The sequence below is a fragment of the Neopelma chrysocephalum genome, unplaced genomic scaffold, assembly GCF_003984885.1.
Source record: "Neopelma chrysocephalum unplaced genomic scaffold, ASM398488v2 Primary Assembly neopelma1_26, whole genome shotgun sequence".
NCBI classification, from domain to species: domain Eukaryota; kingdom Metazoa; phylum Chordata; class Aves; order Passeriformes; family Pipridae; genus Neopelma; species Neopelma chrysocephalum.
This window is the reverse complement of record NW_020897695.1, coordinates 23894491-23917017: the sequence shown is the minus strand read 5'-3', so window position 1 is coordinate 23917017 and position 22527 is coordinate 23894491. Positions and strand designations below refer to the sequence as shown.

Here is a 22527-nt window from a genome sequence, read left to right as displayed (position 1 = left end):
AAACAGTAAGTAAAGATCTTCATGACAACAAGCAATGTAAGGTGCTCTCCTTTATTTCTCTTTTATTTAAGATAGTTTTAGAGTTCTGTAGTCTTACTTAACTCTGAGCGTCCATTAAAGGAATACTTTAACACAGCTAGGATGTTGCAAGTGAAAAGGCAGACAAATTATTAATTTTCACAGAATCTGAGTCTGTTAGCAAATCTCAGAAAGGACTGAGGATCTCATGTATGCTAGGGAGACACACACCAATTACAGCAGACTTTGTATTGGCTCCTTAATACACAACAAATATTTAAAATGGGACATTCCATTTCTCAAGAGTGTATCCCTCATATGTCAAGTATATGATTAAATTCTACACAGAACATTTTAAAGAGTACCATTCCCCTTATCTGGAAGTAACACGTGCTTTGTGTTACTTCAAGCCTGAGATGCTGACAGCAAAAATAGTTTGTCTTAGAAGAAAAACAAAACCAAAAAATGCCAACATTTTCTCTGCAGATGGTCTGAGTAAATGGTGCCTGTCAGCTTCTCAGTAACAGAAACCAGATGCACAATGGCCATCCAGTTCTATAAGTTTGTTCCTGATTTGTGCTGCAGAAATTACATTAAAAGAAATTTCTTTAACTGTTTAGAAATTATGTAATTGCCATCCAAACACAGATTATAACTCTTTATTACTGTTTTTCCTGCCAGTGTAACCATTCTTGGGTGGCTGTGTGGATGCATCAGGTATAACAAAACACAGTAGGAATAGCTTTTTTCCTGAAATACTTTAGTAGATATTACAAAATTAATGTCTTTTGAATGAAAGGATTAAATAATGGAAAGAGCTGAAACTGACTTTCTGGGTCTTTCAAAGGCTTTGAAGATCTACAAACTTTGAAGAGAAGCTGAACCATGTAGCAGATAAAAAGGGCATTTGCTTTGGCTAGGAATGGTAACCAAAAATGGGTACTTGAAGCCCATGGAACAAGGTCAAGATAGTCCCTCAAAATATATATAATGGACTTCTATCAAAAACAAGGTATGAAAAGAAGTTTAAATTTTGATAGATTGGACTGTCTGGAGAACTGCTCTTTGAAAAAACTTTTGATCATTTCTACCAACTCCATCAGAGCAAAATCTCTGTGTTGCCTTATGAAAACGAAGCTGTGGTCAGTTTTCATTAAACTTATGAGACTTACAGCATTTTAAACAGAGTATGAGAATCCAGTGAAGACAGGAAAACACCTTTATCCCAGCAAGAAGTATAGTAAAGAGGAGATCTTTTCATTAACAGTTTGCAATTCCCCATGGCCAAAGATTTGGGGCCTTAGGAAGAAGAATCAAAATTTGTTGAATCATAACTTGTCCCATTTTTTCATTGGTATGTAACAATCCAGGACACCCCCCGATCGCACCACATGTCTGGGGCAGTCCAGGGATGCCCCCCGACCGCTCCACGTGTGTGGGGCAGTCCCGGGACGCCCCCCGACCACGTCGCCTGTGTGGGGCAGTCCCGGGACACCCCCCCCAACCGCGCCGCGTGTGTGGGGCAGTCCCGGGACACCCCCCGACCGCGCCGCCTGTCTGGGGCAGTCCCGGGACACCCCTTGGGTGGGGGGAGGGGGAGGAGGTTTTGGGGGGAGGGGGTTAGAGGGGAGGGGGGGGGGGAGGGGGAGGGGGGGGGGGGGAGAGAGGAAGTGAAGTGGGGGGGAGGGGGAGGGGTGGGACAGGGGACAGGGGGAGGGGGGTCGAGCGGGTCATAGGGAGTCCTCTGGCTGGCAGGAGGGAGAGCGGGGCAATCCTGTATGAAGTGCCACAGGTGAGCAGTGCGCCTGAAGATATGTGGTAACACAGTGGAGGAAGGATAAGGTCAGGGTGGATAGTGGGGTTCCTTTAGAGTGATGGGGGTCCCGGCTAGGCTGGGTTCCTTTAAAGGCACCCCAGCCTTGGGTGGGTACGGGGGCCAGAACGGTTGGTTTGTTTTGTTTGTCTGTTTGTTTTTGGCTCACCTGTGGCTACTGCCCAGGTTCGGCGTGTTCTGGATATATTTGCTTTGCTCTGTTATGTCCTGAAAGGGTGGATAGTTCAAAGGGTTGTTCCTGGTATCTCCTTGAGATTGTATATAGATAGGTGATAGTAAAGTAGGAAATGAAAGACTTGCCCAAATCGTTCTAACAGGAACGTAGCCTGTGTGCCCCTATATGGTTGTGAGCTATGTTGGCGATGGCACATGCCTTCAGTAGGGTTGCCCATGCCAGACAGGTCAAAACCATAGGACCAGATACACTACATTCTTGGGCAGGATGAGCTCGTTAGCCTTCTGGCAGTCATCCTAGGAGAAGGACAACTCTAATCTTAAACCCAGGCAGATGGAGCTTGCTTAGCCCTGTAAGGCCATCCATCTAAGAGAAGGTCACTCTAATCAAACCTACGTCCTGAAGACCTCCCTGCCACCGTCCAAGCTTGCTCGGCCCTGGCAGATGAACCTTAGGATTAAAGGGTGGGTTCAGTTCTGCGCATACTGCATCTCACCTAAAAAATCCATTGTGCAGGCTTGAAGGCTTTACCCACATGCAAAAAGTCCTGTAGTGATGGGCAAGGGTCGAAATGGCAGAAGAAAGGTGCACTGGGAGCCGCAGACCCAACCCTGCATGCAGGCGGTTCAGGATATTGGTCATTTGAGACTGACGGAGATGACAGTCTCTTGGGGCAGCACCCTGAACGACCAAGCAGCCTTTTCAAGGACAGCACTGCTTGCTCCACTCGGAGAGGGGCCTAGAAAAGGTGGCCTAAACAAAGCTCATCTCCACCTTCACCCGGTTGGTTAACCACAGGCCAACAGCCATCTTCTTCCAATGCGGTTGCACAAAGAGCAAAAGACAAAGGCACGCACCTGCCTCCAAAGGTGTACCTAAATTAACTCTAACATGTTGGAACATCAGAACCATGCTCGATTCTGCGAATAGCGGACGTCCTGAGTGACGTTCTGCCCTAATTGCCCATGAACTGGCTCGTCTCAACATCGACATTGCTGCTCTCAGTGAAGTTCACCTTCATGAGGAAGGAAGCCTCAGAGAACATGGTGCCGGTTACACACTCTTTTGGTCAGGTAAGCCCAGAACCAAAAAACATCTCTCAAGTGTCGGCTTCATGATCAAAAACTCTATTCTTCCCAAACTCGAAAATCTGCAGACAGGTCACTCTGACCGCATTATCTCCCTATGCCTTCCACTCCACAACAACCAACACGTTGTCCTCTTTAGCATATATGCCCCAACTCTCCAAGCTGACTCTGCCGAAAAAAATAAATTTTACGCTGACCTGCGCTGCCTTACCCAAAAGGTGCCTGCAGATGATAAGATCATTATCCTTGGTGATTTCAACGCCAGAGTAGGTAAGAATTTTGAAGCCTGGAAAGGAATATTAGGCAAGCATGGTGTTGGAAACTGCAACGATAATGGTCAACTTCTGCTAGAATTCTGTGCAGAGCAACAGCTCACTATCACTAATACTATCTTTCAGCAGAAAAATAGTCTGAAGACAACCTGGATGCACCCCAGATCCAAGCATTGGCACCTCATTGATTATGTCTTGGTGCGACGGAGAAATGTCCGCGATGTCCACCATACCCACGTGATGCCCAGTGCAGAATGCCAAACAGACCATCGGCTTGTGTGCTGTAAACTCAACTTCAATCTCACATTCAAACCTAAAAGGGGCAGTATCCCAAGGAGAAGACTCCAAGTTAACAATCTCCAATCAGCCACAGTAAGAGAGAGATTCCAGGCTAACCTTCAAACTAGGCTCGAAAACCATTCCACAGATTCTGCAGTTTCCTCCCCTGAAACAATTTGGCACCATATTAAAAACAGCATCCTGCAATCCTCCGAAGAATCCTTAGGGTTCTCCCTCAAGATGAACAAGGACTGGTTTGATGAAAACAATCAAGAAATCCAGGACTTGTTGAGGAAGAAGAGAACCGCCCACCAAGCACACCTTGCATTGCCTTCCTGTCACGTAAGAAAAGCAGCCTTTCGTCTTGCATGCAGCAAGCTCCAACAGAAACTCCATGACATCCAGAACAAGTGGTGGATCAATCTAGCTGTAAAAACTCAACTATGCGCAGATACAGGTGATCACAGAGGATTCTATGAGGCCCTGAAAACAGCATATGGGCCTACATACCAAGTCCAAAGTCCTCTACTCAGCGCTGATGGTCAAATGCTTCTAACACAAAAAACCTCCATTCTGAATCGATGGTCTGAACACTTTCAGACTCTTTTCAGTACCAATGGTGTAGTCCAAGACTCGGCAATTCAGTCCATCACACAACAACCGGTGAAATACGAATTGGATACTGCCCCCACTTTAGGAGAAACCCTCAAGGCTATACAGCAGGTGAAAATCGGCAAGGCAGCTGGGGTTGATGGAATTCCACCTGAAGTCTGGAAACATGGGGGCCTTGCACTCCATGCTAAATTTCATGAGCTTGTGGTGTGCTGTTGGGAACTAGGCGAACTACCTTCAGACCTTCGTGATGCAGTCATCATCACCTTGTATAAGAAGAAAGGTACTAAATCAGACTGCTCAAATTACCGTGGTATTACTCTGCTCTCCATTGCTGGCAAAATCTTGGCAAGAATACTCCTGAACAGACTAATACCCGCCATAGCAGAAGAAATTCTACCTGAAAGTCAGTGTGGCTTCAGAGCCAACAGGAGCACCACAGACATGATATTTGTTCTCAGACAACTGCAAGAGAAGTGTAGGGAAAAGAACAAAGGTCTTTATGTAACCTTTGTCGACCTCACCAAGGCTTTCAATACTGTGAGCAGAAAAGGTCTTTGGCAGATTTTGGAACGCTTAGGTTGTCCCCCCAAGTTCCTTAAAATGATCATCTCACTCCACGAGGATCAGCACGGCCAAGTCAGATATGGCAACACACTTTCTGAGCCCTTTCTAATAAAGAATAGCGTGAAACAAGGCTGCGTTCTCACTCCTACCCTATTCACAGTCTTTTTCAGCATGATGCTCCAAAGGGCCACGGCAGACCTCGAGGATCAGGACGGTATCTACATTCGATACCGTACTGATGGAAGCCTATTCAACCTAAGGCGACTGAAGGTCCACACCAAGACCTTAAACCATCTTGTCCGGGAGCTGCTTTATGCTGATGACGCCGCCCTTGTTGCCCACACAGAAGCAGCTCTGCAGTGTTTAACATCCTGCTTCGCAGATGCTGCAGAGCTCTTTGGGTTGGAAGTCAGTTTAAAGAAGACAGAAGTTCTCCATCAACCTGCACCTCAGGAAGTCCCACATCATCCCCACATCATCGTTGGCCAATCAGAACTCAAATCAGTCCAGCAGTTTAATTACCTAGGCAGCCTCATCTCCTCGGGTGGTAAGATTGACGGGGAGATAGACAACAGGTTAGCAAAGGCATATAGTGCTTTTGGAAAACTCCATAAAAGAGTATGGCGTAATAAACACTTGAAGAAAAGTACCAAGATCAGTGTTTACAGAGCCATAGTGCTGTTTACTCTCTTATACGGATGTGAATCATGGGTCATCTACTGCCACCACCTGCGTCTCCTACAATGCTTCCATCAACGCTGCCTCCATACAATCCTAAACATCCACTGGTCAGATTATGTGACCAATACATCTGTTCTTGAACAAGCAGTAGCCACAAGTGTTGAGGCCATGTTACTGAGAACACAGCTGCGTTGGGCAGGGCACGTCTCCAGGATGAAGGACCACCACCTCCCTAAGATCATGCTTTATGGTGAACTTGCCACCGGCTGCCGCAAGAGAGGAGCCCCGAAGAAAAGATACAAGGACTCCCTGAAACAACATCTCAGCCTTGGCCATATTGATCAACATAACTGGTCTACTCTGGTCTCTAATTGGGAGGTCTGGAGACACACTATCTATAACGCTGCTAATGCTTTTGAGAAAGCACGCAGGATCACCCTTGAGGAGAAAAGACAACGCAGAAAGAATCGTGCCTTGCAGAGTGTACCATCTGAGTCTTACTGCTGTGCCTTTTGCAACCGGACATGCCTATCTCGTATCAGCCTTTTTAGCCACTAACGCGCTTGCAACAATCGTGGGTAGAGCCCTTCCCAAATCTTCGTTTGCGAAGCCTAGCCATGATGATGTAACAATCCTATGTGATCTTTGTTTCATTGAGGAGGATAAAGGGCAACAGTGTAGAATGCCTTCTCACTTATGGGCAACATTTCACACTTTTCTATATAGATTGAGTTTTATTGTGTCTTCAAATTTTCAGTGTTAATCAAATGAACGGCAGCTTTATAGTGATGCCAGTAAAATGGATTTGTTAAAGTGTTTTGGAAACATTTTATATGCACATTGAAGTAGTCATATAATTTTTGAAGTAGGTGGTTCAGCTGCAAAACATGTATATTTTAAGGAAAGAACTAATTTATAGGAACTTGGATTCAGTCTCGGCTGTTTCTATTGGGCTGGACATCTCTGCCTCTCCCTTTATAAAAAACCTGGCCAGCCACCACTAGCTTCCCCCTCTACCCCCCCCACTAATTTAGCATTTATGTATAGGTTGCATGTCTGTAATGAAAATAAACTGATTAAGATATATTGGATTTCCCTCTAGAAAAAGGATCTACTTCAATAGGTTAAAAAAAAATATAATCAGACATTGAATCATAAAAAATACTTACTTCCATCCATTCTAAAGCTCCCTAATGACTGTGCCATATAATAAAGTCATATTTTCAGGTTTTACATATATTTGAATATTTCCCATAGACTTTAATGGAACCAAATGTATGTAAACATGAACTAAATCTTCCCTCCCTTTTATGTCTTTAGTTAATCTGGATAGTTTGTTGTATATGGGTTTTACTGCCTTCTAGCTTTCTTTGGTCCAAATGGTCAAGACAGACTCCTCTTTCCAAGAGATTTGCATAGCTTGAACACATATTGCAGGCTGGCATGAAAGTCACTTGATGAGCCTCCAGAACCTGGGTTTCAGGTCTGACTGGGCAACTTGCACAACTTGCTGGAGAAACCTGAAAATTTGTACAGCCTACAAAGGAATAACTTCATATTACTTTTTTTACATAATGAAGGGTCACTGATGGTGCTTTAAGCAGTCCGAGCAGGGAACATTGTACCAAGTCAGGATAAGAGATATAACTAACCTGATTTGACTTAATGGGAGGCAATGAAGATTAAAATCAGCATCAAAGAAGGGGAAAATGGAACAAACGGTGATCACAACTACTGGGCAAAAATTAAAGAGAGACAACAGGAAGTTATGGTGATACTCACATCCAGTTGCTTTCACCAGCTGTTGCCACTGCTAAAATATAGGCAGTCCACTAAGGTACTCAAGACAACACAGCACCTTGTGGTCTTAATTGCACAAGACATTTACCTCCCAAAATCTTCTATTGCTTTTAACTGCCTGTGATAAAATACTTCTCATATAACTGTCAAATTCCCAACAAGGAGCCTTAAAGAAAACCACTGGAAATTGAACCACCCTTTAAACTCACTTGGGATCTTGGCACAGATAGTTTAAAAGGCTCTGAGAGCTAGGTTTCTGCTTTGACCTGTTGTTTTCTCAAGAGAGAGTGGGCTAAAGGATGTCGCAGGCATATGAAAACCTCCACATCTGAATTTCACCATTTAAGCTCCTGAGTTCTCTTGAGATCTGATTTTCTTCCTATTTACACATTTCAAGTAGATTCACAGAGCTTAATTTAAGAACATTTATGTCTGTGGAGATGAAATGTGGGTTGTTTTTGTTTCTTTTTTAAATAAATTAATATATTTAAATAAATTGTGAAAACATTTTCATGAGAAAAAAAAGGCAATCAGGGAAAAGCAAGAAGAGCAATGAATGCCAGCCAGTGAAGACTAAGGTATAATCAACTATTTTGAATGACAGCATAAAGTTAAAGGTCCCCCTTTTTTACTTTTTCAGAAATTTATTTTTTTCAGTTTGGAAAAGAAAAAGTTGCTGTGAATACTACATCCCATAATACCCACTAAGGTAACCTGATTCTGTTTTTTCCCTGGAATTTCTGAATGCTGCCTTTATTCAGTAATGAGGCTGAGCCTGTTTCCCTACTTCTCCAAAGTACTGCAGAGAGCAAAGCTTATCTACATATTACAAGCTTGTACTTCTGAACTGCTGGTTGCAGAAGTAATAATTGTTAGTTATAGTGAAAGGTCACTGCAAATGACCTATTAAGTAAGGCAGCTGCATGAGGAGAACCAGAGTGCACTTCTTATGTCAGGTTAGGAGGAATAACGGAAGAGGTATTTGCCTATGTTAATCTGGCTACAGGCTAAAGCCTCGGTTTTGTCTCCTTAATTTTGAAAAACATTCATGATACGACATGCAAATGTAACCTGGCATCTAGTCTTTTGTCAAGACAGGAAGGAGTATAGGTGTTAGGTTTAGACAGGTTGACAAGACATGAAGAAAAGGAGAAACCCTCTTGTTGCTCTAATTATGTTTGCACATTCCTCACTTCAGCTTCTCAATGAAAAGAGGGCAGAAGGCCTGCTGCAGCTTACCTATTCTTCATTCCTCTCAGAAAATGAGAAAATCTTCCGTGTTTGATTCCTTACCTGCAGAAATACAGTAATTGCCATGTACCTCAAAAGACCTCTCAACTATTCCTCTAGCAACTCAGCAAACTTCTCCTCGGCAATGTCATTGAGTTCTGACCTGAGAGATGGAAACTTATGCTTCAACACCACGAGGTATACAGACTTTATTTAATAATGAATGTGAGGTAGAGAGATAGAGAGAGAGAGAGAGAGATCAAGAAGAAGATAGTTACCACCTGTGGATCCAGCTCCATCCCGTTTGTCCTTCTTCGCCCTGGGCTTCTCAATGGTGGGGGTCTCTTCAGGGGGTACCACCTTCATACACTCCAAGTTCTGGATATCCACAGAGGCATATTCCTAATTTATATGTGAAGCGAGGATGGGTGTGCCTTCATTTGCATGCACTGCGGGGATGGGTGTGTCCTCCTTCTGTGCATGCTTCCTCCAAGATTTTGGGGGTCTTTGGTGGTCACAGATGCCATCTGTCCCATAACTTGGAGTGATCTTTGTTTGACCTGTGATATGTGTATGAACAGTTGCTTTTTTTCCTGCAGTTTGCCACAGTGGCAATTTTTGTTAAGCAGATCTCACCTCTGCCAGGCCTGGAATTAGTGCCTTCCTGTCACAAATTTCTCCTTTCTGTGCTAAGTTCCCACTGTGGTAGCTTATCTTATGGCAAGTTCCTTCTGTGGTCTTGACAGTGTTTGAGACAGGCAATTGTACTCTTTAAGTCCTTACACCAGGTTACTGAGAAACACCTTTGCCAACACAGTAGTAAAAGCTTCAGTACTGCATGCACTGAAGACATCCCTGATTTGCCATGAGCTGTGATTGGGGGCTGTGAGATGAGGCAGGGTTCTTCACCATCTCAAGGTAAGCTCAAAAGATCTCGCAAATTTAAGAACCAAAGTCAAGGGTTAGAACGCGAGTCCTCTATTCTTTCCAAGTTGGAGAAGTCATGGCAGTCAGTAAAAGTCCCAGGTGACGGGAAAAGGGAAACATTGTACCCATCTTTAAAAAGGGTAGCAAGGAGGACCCAGGGAACTACTGACCTGTCAGCCTCACCTCTGTGCCTGGGAAGATCATGGAATAGATTCTCCTAGAAGCTGTGCTAAGGCACATGGAGGACAGGTAATGATTTGAGACAGCCAGCATGGCTTCACCAAGGGCAAATCCTCCCTGACCAACCTAGTGCCCTTCTCTGATGTCAGTGGACAAAGGAAGGGCTACAAATGTCATTTATCTGGAACTCTGTAAAGCCTTTGACATGGTCCCCCATAATCTTATTCTCTTCTAAACTGGAGAGAGATGAATTTGATGAGAGGACTGTTAGATGGATAAGAAGGTGGGTGGACACACATATCCAGAGGTGGTCAATGGCTCAGAGTCTCAGTGGACATCAGTGACAAGTGGTGTCCCTCAGGGGTCCATATTAGGCCCAGTGTTATTTAATATCTTCATTAACAACATAGACAAAGGGATTAAGTGCACCCTCAGCAAATTTGCAGATGACACCAAGCTAAGTGGTGTGGTTGACACACCTGAAGGATGGGATGCCATCCAGAGGGACCTGGACAAGCTCGAGAAGTGGCCCATGGGAACCTCATGTGGTTTAACAAGACCAGGTGCAAGGTGCTGCACCTGGGTCAGGGCAACCTCCAGTGCAATATAGGTTGGGGGATGAACAGATTGAGAGCAGCTCTGCCAAGAAGGAATAGGGAGTGTTGATGAGTGAGTGGCTAGACATGACCTTCCAATGTGTGCTTGCAGCCCAGAAAGCCTATTGTATCCTGGCCTGGACAGCAGGTTGAGGGAGGTGATTCTGTGTCTCTAGTCCACCCTGCTGAGATCCCACCTGGAGCACTGCATCCAGCTTTGGGTCCCCAGCACAGGAAGGACATCAACTTGTTGTAGCAAGTCCAGAGAAGGGCCACCAGGCCATTAGGGGGAGGGAGCACTTCTCCTATGAGGAAAGGTTGAGAGAACTGTGGTTGTTCAGTGTTGAGAGGAGAAGACTTTGGGGTGACCTTATTGCAGCCTTCCAGTAATTGAAGGGTGCCTACAAGAAAGATGGAGAGAGACTTTTTAGAAGGGCATGTAGTGACAGGACAAGGGGGAATGGCTTCAAACTGAAAGAGAGAAGGGTTAGATTAGCTATTAAGAAGAAATTATTTACAGTGACAGTGGTGAGGCACTGGAACAGGTTGCCCGGAAAAGCTGTGGATGCCCCATCCCTGGAAGTGTTTAAGACCAGGTTGGATAGGGCTGTGAACAACCTGGTCTAGGGAAAGGTGTCCCTGTCCATGGCAGAGGGGTTTGAAACTAGATGATCTTTAAGGTCCCTTCCAACCCAGGCCATTCTATGATTCTATGAAGTAGTTTATCCCAACAGAAAGATGAGATATGATTGAGTTGTCCTGGCACCATGTCCTGTGTTTACTCTTCTAGTTAGTATCTCATTTTCATGATTTTTGTTTCATTATCTTTTTCATTAAGTCATTGACTGTATCTAAGTGTTTTCACACAAATGTTAACATAACAGACCTATAGGCTAATTCTGTAAATCTTAATAGGTGAAACTGAAACATACTATCACACAAGATAATTCCTATTCATAAAATGTCTCTGTCTATGGGATTATCTTTTATAATCAAGTTTCTAAGGCTGATTGTATTTAACAACTTCCTATTGCAGCAGCATATAGTTCAGTACCTTTTTTTGTTTCAATACTTTAAAACTTAAAATATCAATATTTTAATTTTACTTTCACAAGAATTTTGAACTAATTGGTCCAGAAAAGGCTGAAAATCCAGATTTAGGCAGAATAATATAAAAGGTCTGTAATAAAAACAAGCACAGGTTGGCCACCAACCAAAACAAAATCTGTAAAACTTTTACAGTTTTAATCTGTATAACTTTTTTAAGAACACAAATTAAAATGAAGTGCAGGCCTTTTGGCATCAGTGTTACTGTATTCATTGATTTCTGCCAAGCCATTTAGACTGATGCTTTTTTAAAAGTGTACCTAATTTCATTAAACAAGTTCATATTGTTTCTCTTGACAAGAAGTGCAAAATCAATGGAACAGGGGAAGCAGAAAGTAAATAATAAACTTCAAAAATTAACTTAGCTCCTGGACATTCATCCCTCTTTAACATTAAAGAATTTAAGCTTTTGTTCCCTATGCAATCCATAACACTATGGTTCTAATCTATAACACTTTACTACTGAATGTCATTTACAGTCATTCAGTCAATTTGGGATATGATTTCATCACCATCCATGGTAAGTTGAGGTATCAAACTGCAGACAAAAAGTTGGTGTACTTAAGGTAGCCCATTCAGTTGAACTGACATCTTCACCACAGAGTTAGTTAAGAAGTTATATCAGATAAAATGATACCTAGATCATATTATAAGGGGGAGCTCTAACAAAACTGTCCATTTGCATGTCATCACCTCATCTGGTTTTTACTAAGTGAATTGCATGAAAACTCCAGGTCTGGCCTTGATGGCAAGGTGAACATTTCACCAGAAATACCCTGACATAGAAATAATTATCTTGATCTGAATTATGACGGATCAAAACTAACACTTGGAGAGTAGCGTTCTGATTATTTTATTAGGGTGATATACCTCACTCTTTCAGCAGCACCTGTATTTTCAAAGTAGTGCCACAATTTATCCCTGGCTTCATTGTGTGAATTAAGGATAAAGGACGATATATGTTTTAAGACAGTTTGTGAATACTCTTAAGGAAATGCCATTTAGAGAAAGAATACGTTGTTCTACAGCATGAGGGTTTTCTGTTATGTTATTTTTGCAAGAGGACATATCCTTTTCATGCTGAAGACATTTTCCTTTCAAAATCAAACTTTACTTGAAGGAAAAATTTCTTATTAGAAAAGGCAAAGAAGAAGCTTGGAGAAATTCTTCAAAATACCTATTTTCCTGGACACACACTGGGGTGAAAATGACAGAAACTTATTTAATATATTTGAAGACATTCAAATGCCTTTCAATATATGAACCATTTAAGAACACACATAATTGGTTCCTATTTCTCTATTTCTGTCAGGCAAATGTGACATTTAAGTTTTTATGATCAAAGCTAAAAATAGGAGTTTTTGTCTGACAAGGAATTAGAAATTGTTTGACCATCAAATTAGTAATTTAAATTGTGACAGATCTCCAACTCTCTAGGGAGGTGTTAAGCCTTGTTGTACAGATAGGGAGAAAACAGGTAACCCATTCGCCTGAAAAGTGCAGAAGGGATCTCACTGACCTGGCATCTAGGCATATTTAGCCCTGTGAAGAGTTTTACTGCAAAGTCTGTATGCCAGACCACTCCAAAACAGCTTTTCAGGGCTCTTCAGTCAGACTCAAAGGTTTTTTTGTGATACACAAATGCAGACGCACCCCTCATCCTAGAAAGAGGGTCTGAACAAAAATACAGTTTGATGATTTCGCTCAGGAAAAATGCTAGAACCACTCCAGTTGAAAAAAGAAGCCAAGTCATGGGAAAAACACAGGCAGATAATCAAGGCTCAGGCATGAGAGAATCCAACAAACTGTGGGACCAACATACACTTTATGAATTCAGGAAGAAAATTTTGCCTACACTGAGAGGGTCTCTTTCTTAGAAAGTTGGATTATCTTTAACTAAATGAAAGCACACACTTTTATGCAGGAAACTTCATTGTATGAGGGTCAAGAAGGTGAAGTGCCAGGTCCTGCACTTGGGGCACAACAGCCCTTTGCAGAGTTGGGGTAGAGTGGCTGGAAAGCTGCCTGGTGGAAAAGGACCTGAGAGTGTTGGTCAGCAACTGACTGAACATGAGCCAGCAGTGTGCCCAGGTGGTCAAGAAGTCCAATGGCATCCTGGCTTGTATCAGCAATAGAGTGGCCAGCAGGACTAGGGCAGTGATCATTCTCCCTGCATTCAGTGCTGGTGAGGTGGCACCTCAAATCCTGTATCCAGTTCTGGGCCCCTCAGTTCAAGAAGGAGTGTGTCCAGAGAAGGGCAACAAAAGTGGTAAAGGGTCTGAAGCACAAGTGTTATGAGGAGTGGTGGAGGGGGCTGGGTGTGTTTAGCCTGGAGAAAAGGAGGCTCAGGGGAACCTTGTCGTTCACTACAGCTACCTTAAAGGAAGTTGTAGCCAGATGGGGGCAGTCTCTTCTCTCAGGTAACAAGTGACAGGATGAGAGGAAATGGCCTCAAGTTGTACCAGGGAAGGTTTAGCTTGGATATTAGAAAAAATTTATTCACTGAAAGGGTGGTCAGCTATTGGAATAGGCTGCCCAGGGAAGTGGTGAGATCACAATTCCTGGAAATGTTCAAAAGGTATGTGAATGTGGCACTCGGGGATATGGTTTAGTGGTGAACATGGCAGTAGGTTAATGGTTGGACTCCTGCCAACCTTAACAACAATATGATTCTATGATTCTAATTAGGACTACAAGTAGAAATACATCTTGTCTCTAAAACCACTACAATTAGTTGTGAAAGAAATGACATGGCAAATACTGACATTATAAATTATATCATGTTTTCTGACAGACATTTACTCTTGACATGTACCAGCATTATTCTCATTTTTATTTATTTACTTATTTAAAAAAAAAAAAGCAACCATTTTCTTGCGATTATAACTTCTGACCTCTTTTAAAACTACCAATTGCAAAGCCTGCAGAGAGGTCATTATTACTAGTTTTTATACTATACCAGAAAAAGTAATTTCCATCAGGTTATATTATACACACATTTTTCAAACAGAAACACAAACATTTCAAAGCCTACCTATGCATTCTGATAGTTTTTTTCCCTCTCCCCAGGAAAAAACCCAGGAATATTTACCACATACCTCTTACCGTGCAATTCCTGTAGGCTGGAGCACACCTACTTTCATCTTACACAGATTTCTGGTGTAATTGAAGCTGCCCATGAAAACTAACAGGATTTGGAAGATGCTTCCTGGTTAGTCTGACGATAATAGTGAAAGAAGGCAAAGAAGCATAAGATCTCCAGATCACTGCCTCTCCTTCAGCCTTCTCTTGACCCTTTGCGTCTGCAAGAACAAAAGATTCATTGCTCCCTTACCCTCAATGCCCTTTGAAAAAAAAAGAAAAAAAACCCCAACCATAAACCCAGCACTTCTGATCATGACAAGTTACTTCCTAGCAGAAACTCCCAGTCACATTTGGCAGCAAAAACTCACTCACTATTTCTAAAACAACTAAAAGCTATATGGAACATGTCCAGATAACAAATAAATCACACATGGAATAAGGAGGAAAAGACCTCAGAAGATAACCAGGAAGTAGAAGAAGGGGCAGTACTCCCATCAATAAGACTTAGTCTTGCTCTTGGGTGCTTGGCATGAGAGCCTAGATGCAATCTCACCATGTCTGACACAATGACAACACATGTTGTACAATGCTTTCCATATGAAAAGGGGAAAAAATGTGACAACTTGCCCTTTATTTCATACCAATTGCTGTGTTCATGCATGTCCTCATATGATCTTCATTCTGTACACAGAGATTTTCACCGTGCACATTAGCAAAGTAATCCAGACTGTTTAGCTCATCCTCTCAGGCCAAGAGCTAAACAAAGAGCAAGCACAGAGCTACTGAATTATGTTGGAGCAAGTCAGATCAAAAGATACAACCAAGTAAAAAGAGATGCTGCTGAACTGTTGGTGCTCCTTAGCATCTGTTATATCTTGTTACTTGCTGGCAGTCAGATTTCTGCTGCGCAACATTTAACAGCATCAAGTTTACATACATCACTACTGGAACAGAATTCAATTTAGTACCACTTCAGGAGGGCTGTGTGTACCTGTTTAGGCAAATACCAATCTGCAACCCTCCAGAGGGCTCTCCTGCTCCATGGAATTATGATGGCTTGCTTAGAGACCTCTTAACTTGGAGCTGCATTGCCCAATACTGAACACACACAGCAGCAGCTCCAGAGATGAATTCTACCTTTACGTTTTTTGACGAGACCAAAATACTTCATTGCCATCCCCATAGCTCAAAGCATCCCAAAAGCACATTCAAATTTCAGTTTTGTTTCCCTTAAGACTGTGATATGCCAGCTTCCCAGAGGTACGTCTTTCGTAGTATGTAACTCTTCATCAAAACAGCTTTCTGGATGAGGAGGTATTATGAATAATTTCATAAATATTGAAATAATGGCTGCTTCTAACAGTGTATCATGTGAAAATACTCCAGTAATTCAGGAAAGATTTCAGACTTCATGGAAAAGGCCTCAGGTTGGAAAATGCTCAAGATTCCAAAATATTCAGGCAAGTGCTGGAATAAAATACTGAAGTGAAACATCCTCATGCAGCAAGATGAAGTGGACAATTCTTTTACTTACAATATCTGTAAAAGAGAAAAAAAATTAAAAAACAAATCCAACCTAAAGCAGGAGAAATACTTAAATCTTTTACAGAATGCCACCATAAGAATACAATGCTTCTACCACTTCTGACAGAAGGATGACTAGACATATTCAGGTCCTTGAGGGTTTAAGAAGCATTAATAGTCTATGAAAGCTGATATCAAAAAGCAAATATGTAATAGGTATAGGTTTATAATGCTATACCCATTATTTAAATCTTCCTTGGGAAATTCTTAGCATCTGCACTGAACCATAATACACAGATGTTCTCAGGAAAAGCATACTGAGTTATTAAAATAGAATATAGACCCCTGCATAGCCTTCTGCTAGAAAGTACATATTGTTTCTATGGCTAGAAACACTAGCTGTATAAAAAGCATTTTGGTATTAGAATCAATGTAATAAGGCATCCAAAGGGAAAAAAAAATGACAGTAAATTCCAGTTTCTCTGCTGGAACCTAAGGACTTTAAGACTTTCAAAAAATAATACCTCAAAATAATAATAAAAATAACAACTTCAAAACAAAGACGACACCCATGATTTGTCAGTCTGATTATTCAACTTGATAAAAGGGCTTGACTTATTTTATTTTTTTTCTTCCCCAAATGCCTTAAGTCTGAAGCTTACTGCCTAAAAATATAAATATTAAAAGTCATCGGGTACAATAAAAATAGTCGAGTTTTAAACAGACAAAACAGAGGATATGCTGTTCTGCTGAGACTACAAGTACAGCAAACATCCCTCCTTGGAGTTTGCAAACAGAGTTGCTGAACTTACTGCACAATGCTTTTGTAGGATTGACCTGCTGTCCAGCAAGCAGCTGCAGCAGCTTCTTGATGTCTATGCGTGCCTCAGCCATACTTTCCAGATCTCTCCCTTGAACAGAACTTTGACACCCATCTTCTGATGCTAAAAGCATAAGAACACAACACTTAAATAAGGAGTTTCAACACATACAGGGACACAACTGAAAACTGCTGAAGCACTGGAACTAAAATGGCTTGTTTTTCAGAAACAGTAGTGCAAGGAAAAGAAAGCCCAGTTTTCCTACAAAGCTGTCAACAATACTGGAAGAGATTTCCCACCCCTCTAAACATGAAACAGCCATAGGCCACATTTTCTTTTAAGATTTCATTTGAAGACTTTAAAGTACTTGATGTTATTTTCTGAAGAATAAAAAGTAAGTACTGTTATAATCAACACACTTAAGTAATGAGATCAGACAGACACAAGAGGTAGCAAACAGAGAAACATACCCCAGGGAGGATTTCCCAGGTCTTTAAAATGTGTTGTTACAGATACTAAGTCAGTTTCTATTTTCAAGTTCATTTCTCCACTCAAGTTTGCTTCAATCACCTGCAACACAATCAATCTCAATTTTAGGCAACCCACTTTTACACTGCAGAATTACAGAAGAATACAGTTCAGTTTTGTTCAAATACAAGCCTCCAGAAGCACTTCAGTGAAGGTCAACCATACTTTCTGAACATGGTTTGAACATTCAAATGTTCAGCTACAAAGTGTATTTCTCATCACTCCTGTATGAATTATCCGAGACCAAACTCTCAGAAATTATGAAAAGAAATTTACTTGCTCTCCAGTACTTTCAGAACAAGTATTCACTTTGGGAAATTCATGTGCTGAGAAAAAGGCTTTAGAAATGAGAAGCTGAAACTGAAGAAACGCAAGGATTCCTGCATTTCCATTCAGCTCTTCAACAAATAGAGAGGCACCTCACAGTCCGTATGACACACACAGAATATGGGATGCACCAGGAGTTGACATGCAGTTACAGAGCTGCTTTACAAAACTTAAAAACAGACAACCACTGCATCAGACCAGCAACTCTAAGGACTCTGAACTGCTAGAAATCCTGGAAGAGTGATGAAAGCTTTCAAATTCCATCCTGACCAAGTGTCCAACCAGAAGGAGACTACACATGACCTTATGCAAACCCCAAGCAGATCAGAGGATTCCTAAAGCATAACTAAGCACTTCATTTCTGTGATTAGAAGAATTCTCAATAATTTTTAAAAAGATGCATCACAACCAGAATCTCCTACAGAATGGAGATGCCAAGCTCCCAAACAATGGGCCAACTATCTGAAATTGCTTCTAAGTCCATTTTGCAGCACTGATCTTGACCATTTTTATTACCAGGATGCATCTAGCAAAAATAATTGTGATAACTGATGTTTTTGTTCTTTAATAACATGAAAGCAAGGCACTTAGTAAAGTGGGTGTGCCCAGTGTTGATACACTACCTCTTCTGAGTGCTGCTGAACACCAAATTCAATCCCATCATACAGCTATTCAACGTGAGAAAAGATCCTTAGCTCTGGAAACAAAGCCCTGTGCTTAATTTTGTGTAGGCATTTCCATTGAGGACATGGGGGAAGAAAGCAAAAATTAAGTCCCCCAGAAGACTGATAAAGAAAAAGAGTTTCAAGTGTATTTTCAGGATGACTGCCACTTGCAAAACTGTCAGAAACCCAGGGTAATCTCTCAACTCTTCCAAGTCTGGAAAACTGAGACTGTCCCAATTTCAGGTCAGTTAACAGAAAATGTCCTATTTTTCAAAACTGGTATAAACAGCACCAAACCCAAGCTATTTCAAAGCTCTACACTTACTAACTCTCATGTTAGTCAATTCTGGTGACTGTGAGCAAAAACAACTAAATAAAAAACCCAAAGCCTTTTTATGTCCAACTGCAGAGGGGTTCTTTCGATGGAAGGCACTCCAGGACTCCAGAAACCCAGAGCAGACTGGAAACCCACCATGTCAGAGCCTAAAGCACAGTCTGTCATCCAGGAGCTATTAGCAGAATTTCCTTTAAATCCTACCTCAAGTTTACCTAAAGTTCATTCACACAGACATCTAACCCAAGACTCACTCTTCATTTCTTTAATGAAGTCACCTGGAAAGTCTCTAGCCAGCTTCCTGAAGGACTGTAAATTCTTATCAGCTACAAAGAGTGGCTTGTAGCAACACAATGCCATGTTCTTACAAATTCAGTACAAAGAGTATCACTTTCTGCGAAGCTCTTCAGTGTAAATTCTAAAATAAATTCCATCATTCTCTTCAACTTCACACAGTCTTCAGGTGCCTCGATTTCAATGTCTGTCTCATCCCAAAGTAAGATATAATGTGGTGTCACCAGTTTAGGCAACAGTGAAGTGTTATGTCCCTGATGAAGTAAGGTCTGTAGCACACATATTTGAAGTGCCTTAACTTACAATGACATTGCTGAGATTCTTCATTCTTTCCACAACACTCTTCATTGTTTTCAGCACTGGTAGGTAAATACTGACCTAGAAAGACATAAGAATTTCATTTGCACAAGTTTTTCATGTGTGTCTGGGATGTGACACATTTATTTTTCCTTTCAATTTTATCTTGGTTTGGACTGAGTTATCTATGGCTTGCAGGATGCACAATATTTATCTGAAATCAGCCAATGTCTCAGAATGGAGGAACTCTTTCCCATTATACCAACAGGCAACTGCACTCTAGCAATTGCTTCAGACATAATATTCCAAATCCATGTTCAAAATAAAGTAGAGACAGGTTTTTGCAGGTCAGATGCTCACAGGAGCATCTGTATAACTAAGTAGTTAATAACTATAGCCAAAAAGGAAAGAAAAAGATTCCCATGATACTGCATTCATTTCTGGAACTGCAGCAGTGTAAATCTCAAATAACAGAACAAAATTCTTCAAGTTTTTACTCAGTTGTATGTCTTCAAAATTTAAATACTCTTAGCTTAGAGGTAACAGGCATCCACAACTTCAACTAGGAGCACATTTGCACAAAGACCTTTCCCTGCAACTCTGCAAAAAGTCACAAAAGATATAGAGAACATATCTAAAAATCTAAAAGGAGGAAACACACGTATCTCTAACTCTGCCAGGTAGGCCATGAATTCCAGAAAGAACAGATTATTTGGGCCATTTGGTGCAGAAACAGCCGAAACAGCCTAAAACTGTGTGGTTTAGAGACACTCCACTCTAAAGACATGCAAGTCCTTTGCTCCTCTCTTCCTCCACTCTGAATATCACAGAAAAAACCGGTAACTATCTGCTCTGTTTTCACAAGTTCTGGCCTCCGTTGTCAAGACAGAAGCCATGTTCCATCCCTCTCCAAATCTGTAGTATCCAGTCTTCCCTCTTTCTTTTCAATTCCTTTCCAAATCCCAGCAGTATACTCTGTAGCAGTAACATTCCAATTGCAACCTCCCCTTTCCATATGGAATATAAAAACAGAGGCTTACATCAAAGTCTGGCATAGTGGGCTCTCTGAAGTCATTCCATATTCTTCTGGGAATAACCCCCACAGGAATATCATGTGTCACAATCCTACTGCTGCTTGATAAGGATGGCTTGAGGGAAAGAGAGGATGCTCTTGCAGTTAAAAACAGGACTTGAATTCCAAATTTAAAGCTTTCAGACCCACTGTGGGCAGTAACTACGTGTCCCAGACGTCAGTTCCAGTTTTCCCTAGGTTCCTCTCAATATGCTCTAAAGTGGGCTTCCCTTTTGAATGAGGAAAAGAAAGTTTCTGAGGTATCATTCATAAGTGTATATATATATATATATATGTGTGTGTGTATATATATATGTGTGTATATATATATATAAAAGATATCCTTAGACCTGAAGAGGTGAATCAGTGGTGTTACCAACAACAACAAAAAAAATCAGAAGACAGCAGTTTGAAATGCAATGTCAGGATAACCAAATGCAAAACACTAGAGACAAACACTACGCTGAAACCTAATGGCTTCAATAAAAAGGCAATAATCCACAGAAGATATAGAGAATGAAGTAATGGAAAGAAGTAGACATTAGAAGAAGTTGTTTCAATCACATAGCTTTCATTCGTCCTCGTCCTTCCCTTTTGGAAAATACAAAGCTGGTTCTGTGTGCTACCAGCCATAATGGCAAGAAAGGCTAGTGAAATGGAAAATGGCACCATTTTTTTTCAGTTTTCTAGATTTACACTAAAAATTATCATTTGATCTTAGGAAAAGCACAATTTTAAAGAATTAACTTTTCTTAATAATGAACATAAAAGCATGGTTGCACTTACTAACTCCACAGCAACTCTGAGACAAGGACAGTGTTTATTAGTCAACTTGATCTTCACTGCCTTAGCATTGTGGGCAGTTTTTAATGCTCTTGACAGGTTCTCAGGCACCAACTCTAAACAGATTTCATTGTGCTCTGCAGCTACTCCTTCCATCTGAAATTCGTCGAAGAAATTCCCCTACAATTTTTTAAAGTTGGGAAATAAAACAAAGCTAATGAGAGGGGCAAGTTTTATCCATCAGACCTTAAGCCTAGAACTGCATGTCTACAACAGGAAACTCTCCTCTGCCTGGCATCATCTGCTGGAATCAGAACAGGTTGCATAAGCATGAAGGCTCATTGCTTCAGGCTCTAAATCTATTTATTTTCTTCTCTAACACGCATCAGTCTACAAAACAGTGAGTTATGCTTTCCTGTTTCCAGTTTTGGGCAGGCCCGTGTGGGCCAGCACACACCAAAGCTTTACACTTGAAGTGACAATTGAGGTAAAGAGGATATCTAACCTGAAACACCTGTGTGACCAGACAGGCCTTAAGAGATCTGGCACACCTCAGGTGAGGGCTGCAAGAAATGCCTCATACACCAAACCCAACCGCATGCTCTGGTTTTCAACACCATGTGATTTTTGAACTTCCCTGGGCTCACCTGGCACAGCTCACACCACATACTGGCGCCTCCATTTGCTACTTTATCGGAGAGGATGAAATACAACTTGCAGACAGTAAGGCGCAGGGTGCACGTCTTGGCTAACTTGGAGATTGTGTTAATCACACCTGCCGGAGGGAGGGAGGGGAACGTTACAGAGGTGACCGCTCCACACACCCCGGTCCCTATGGGACAGGGGAGAAACCCTCAGGCTCCAAAAACGCAGCGCGTGCTGCTGCGGAAACTCCCAAACACCTCGGGGCAAAAGAAAGCGCCTGATGCTGCCTCCTCCCAGGAAAGGCCTCTGGGCCCGGGGCCCGGTCCTCACCTCCCTTCCTCTCCCCTTTGCCCGGGAAAGCCGACCCCAGCCGCTTTAGCAAGGCACTGCGGCCCTTCAGCCTGACCTGCCATACTCACGGCTGAAGTTGTTGAGGCAGGCGAGATCCACAATCTTTGCCCGAAATCGCATGGCGGCGCAGCCCTCCCGCTCGCTGCGGCAGCACCGCCCGCCGCTGACGGCACGGCTGGGGGCGGGCCCGGGCAGAGGGCGGTCAGAGAGGAAGAGTCCTCTGGCGGAACAGTTCCTCGCAGGCAGAGTGCAGTGCATCCAGTTTCGGATGCGCGGCGGGGTCGGGCAGGGCCCTGTGGCCTTGCACTGGCTGACTTCCTTTCTCTGCGCTAGCGGTTCTCGCAGGCAGAGCTGAAAAGCTCACCTCAAAGCAAAACCTCTCGGCACTCCCAGCACATATGTCTAAATTCATCTGTATTGGTCCCGGCCCTGATGT

General features: G+C 42.2%; 1 protein-coding gene across 5 annotated transcripts; it reads right to left on the bottom strand.

Moving 5' to 3' along the window:
* Positions 1-14195: 14195 nt before the first annotated feature.
* HUS1 (HUS1 checkpoint clamp component) lies at positions 14196-22290 on the bottom strand. Of its 5 annotated transcripts, XM_027675938.1 has the most exons (9): positions 22160-22290; positions 21743-21870; positions 21099-21275; positions 20281-20388; positions 19247-19321; positions 17266-17365; positions 16787-16918; positions 15985-15989; positions 14196-14668 (listed from the first exon to the last, which is right to left on the bottom strand). In XM_027675938.1, exons 1-9 carry the CDS (start codon positions 22209-22211, stop codon positions 14630-14632), a joined length of 816 nt encoding a protein of 271 aa, XP_027531739.1. In that variant the 5' UTR covers positions 22212-22290; the 3' UTR covers positions 14196-14629. The 5 variants fall into 5 exon arrangements, with proteins under 5 accessions (XP_027531739.1, XP_027531737.1, XP_027531742.1 ...); XM_027675936.1 differs by having other exon boundaries at positions 14211-15989; XM_027675941.1 differs by having other exon boundaries at positions 14211-15989; positions 22071-22271.
* Positions 22291-22527: the final 237 nt, after the last annotated feature.

Excerpts from the sequence above, each read along its gene's own strand:
- HUS1 (XM_027675936.1), bottom strand. The coding sequence starts at position 22,211 with ATGCGATTTCGGGCAAAGATTGTGGATCTCGCCTGCCTCAACAACTTC. Across the intron at positions 21,871-22,159 it reads CTGCCTCAACAACTTCAGCC|GTGTGATTAACACAATCTCC; the intron begins GTGAGTATGGCA and ends TCCCTCCGGCAG. Across the intron at positions 16,919-17,265 it reads CCTGGGAAATCCTCCCTGGG|CATCAGAAGATGGGTGTCAA; the intron begins GTATGTTTCTCT and ends TTATGCTTTTAG.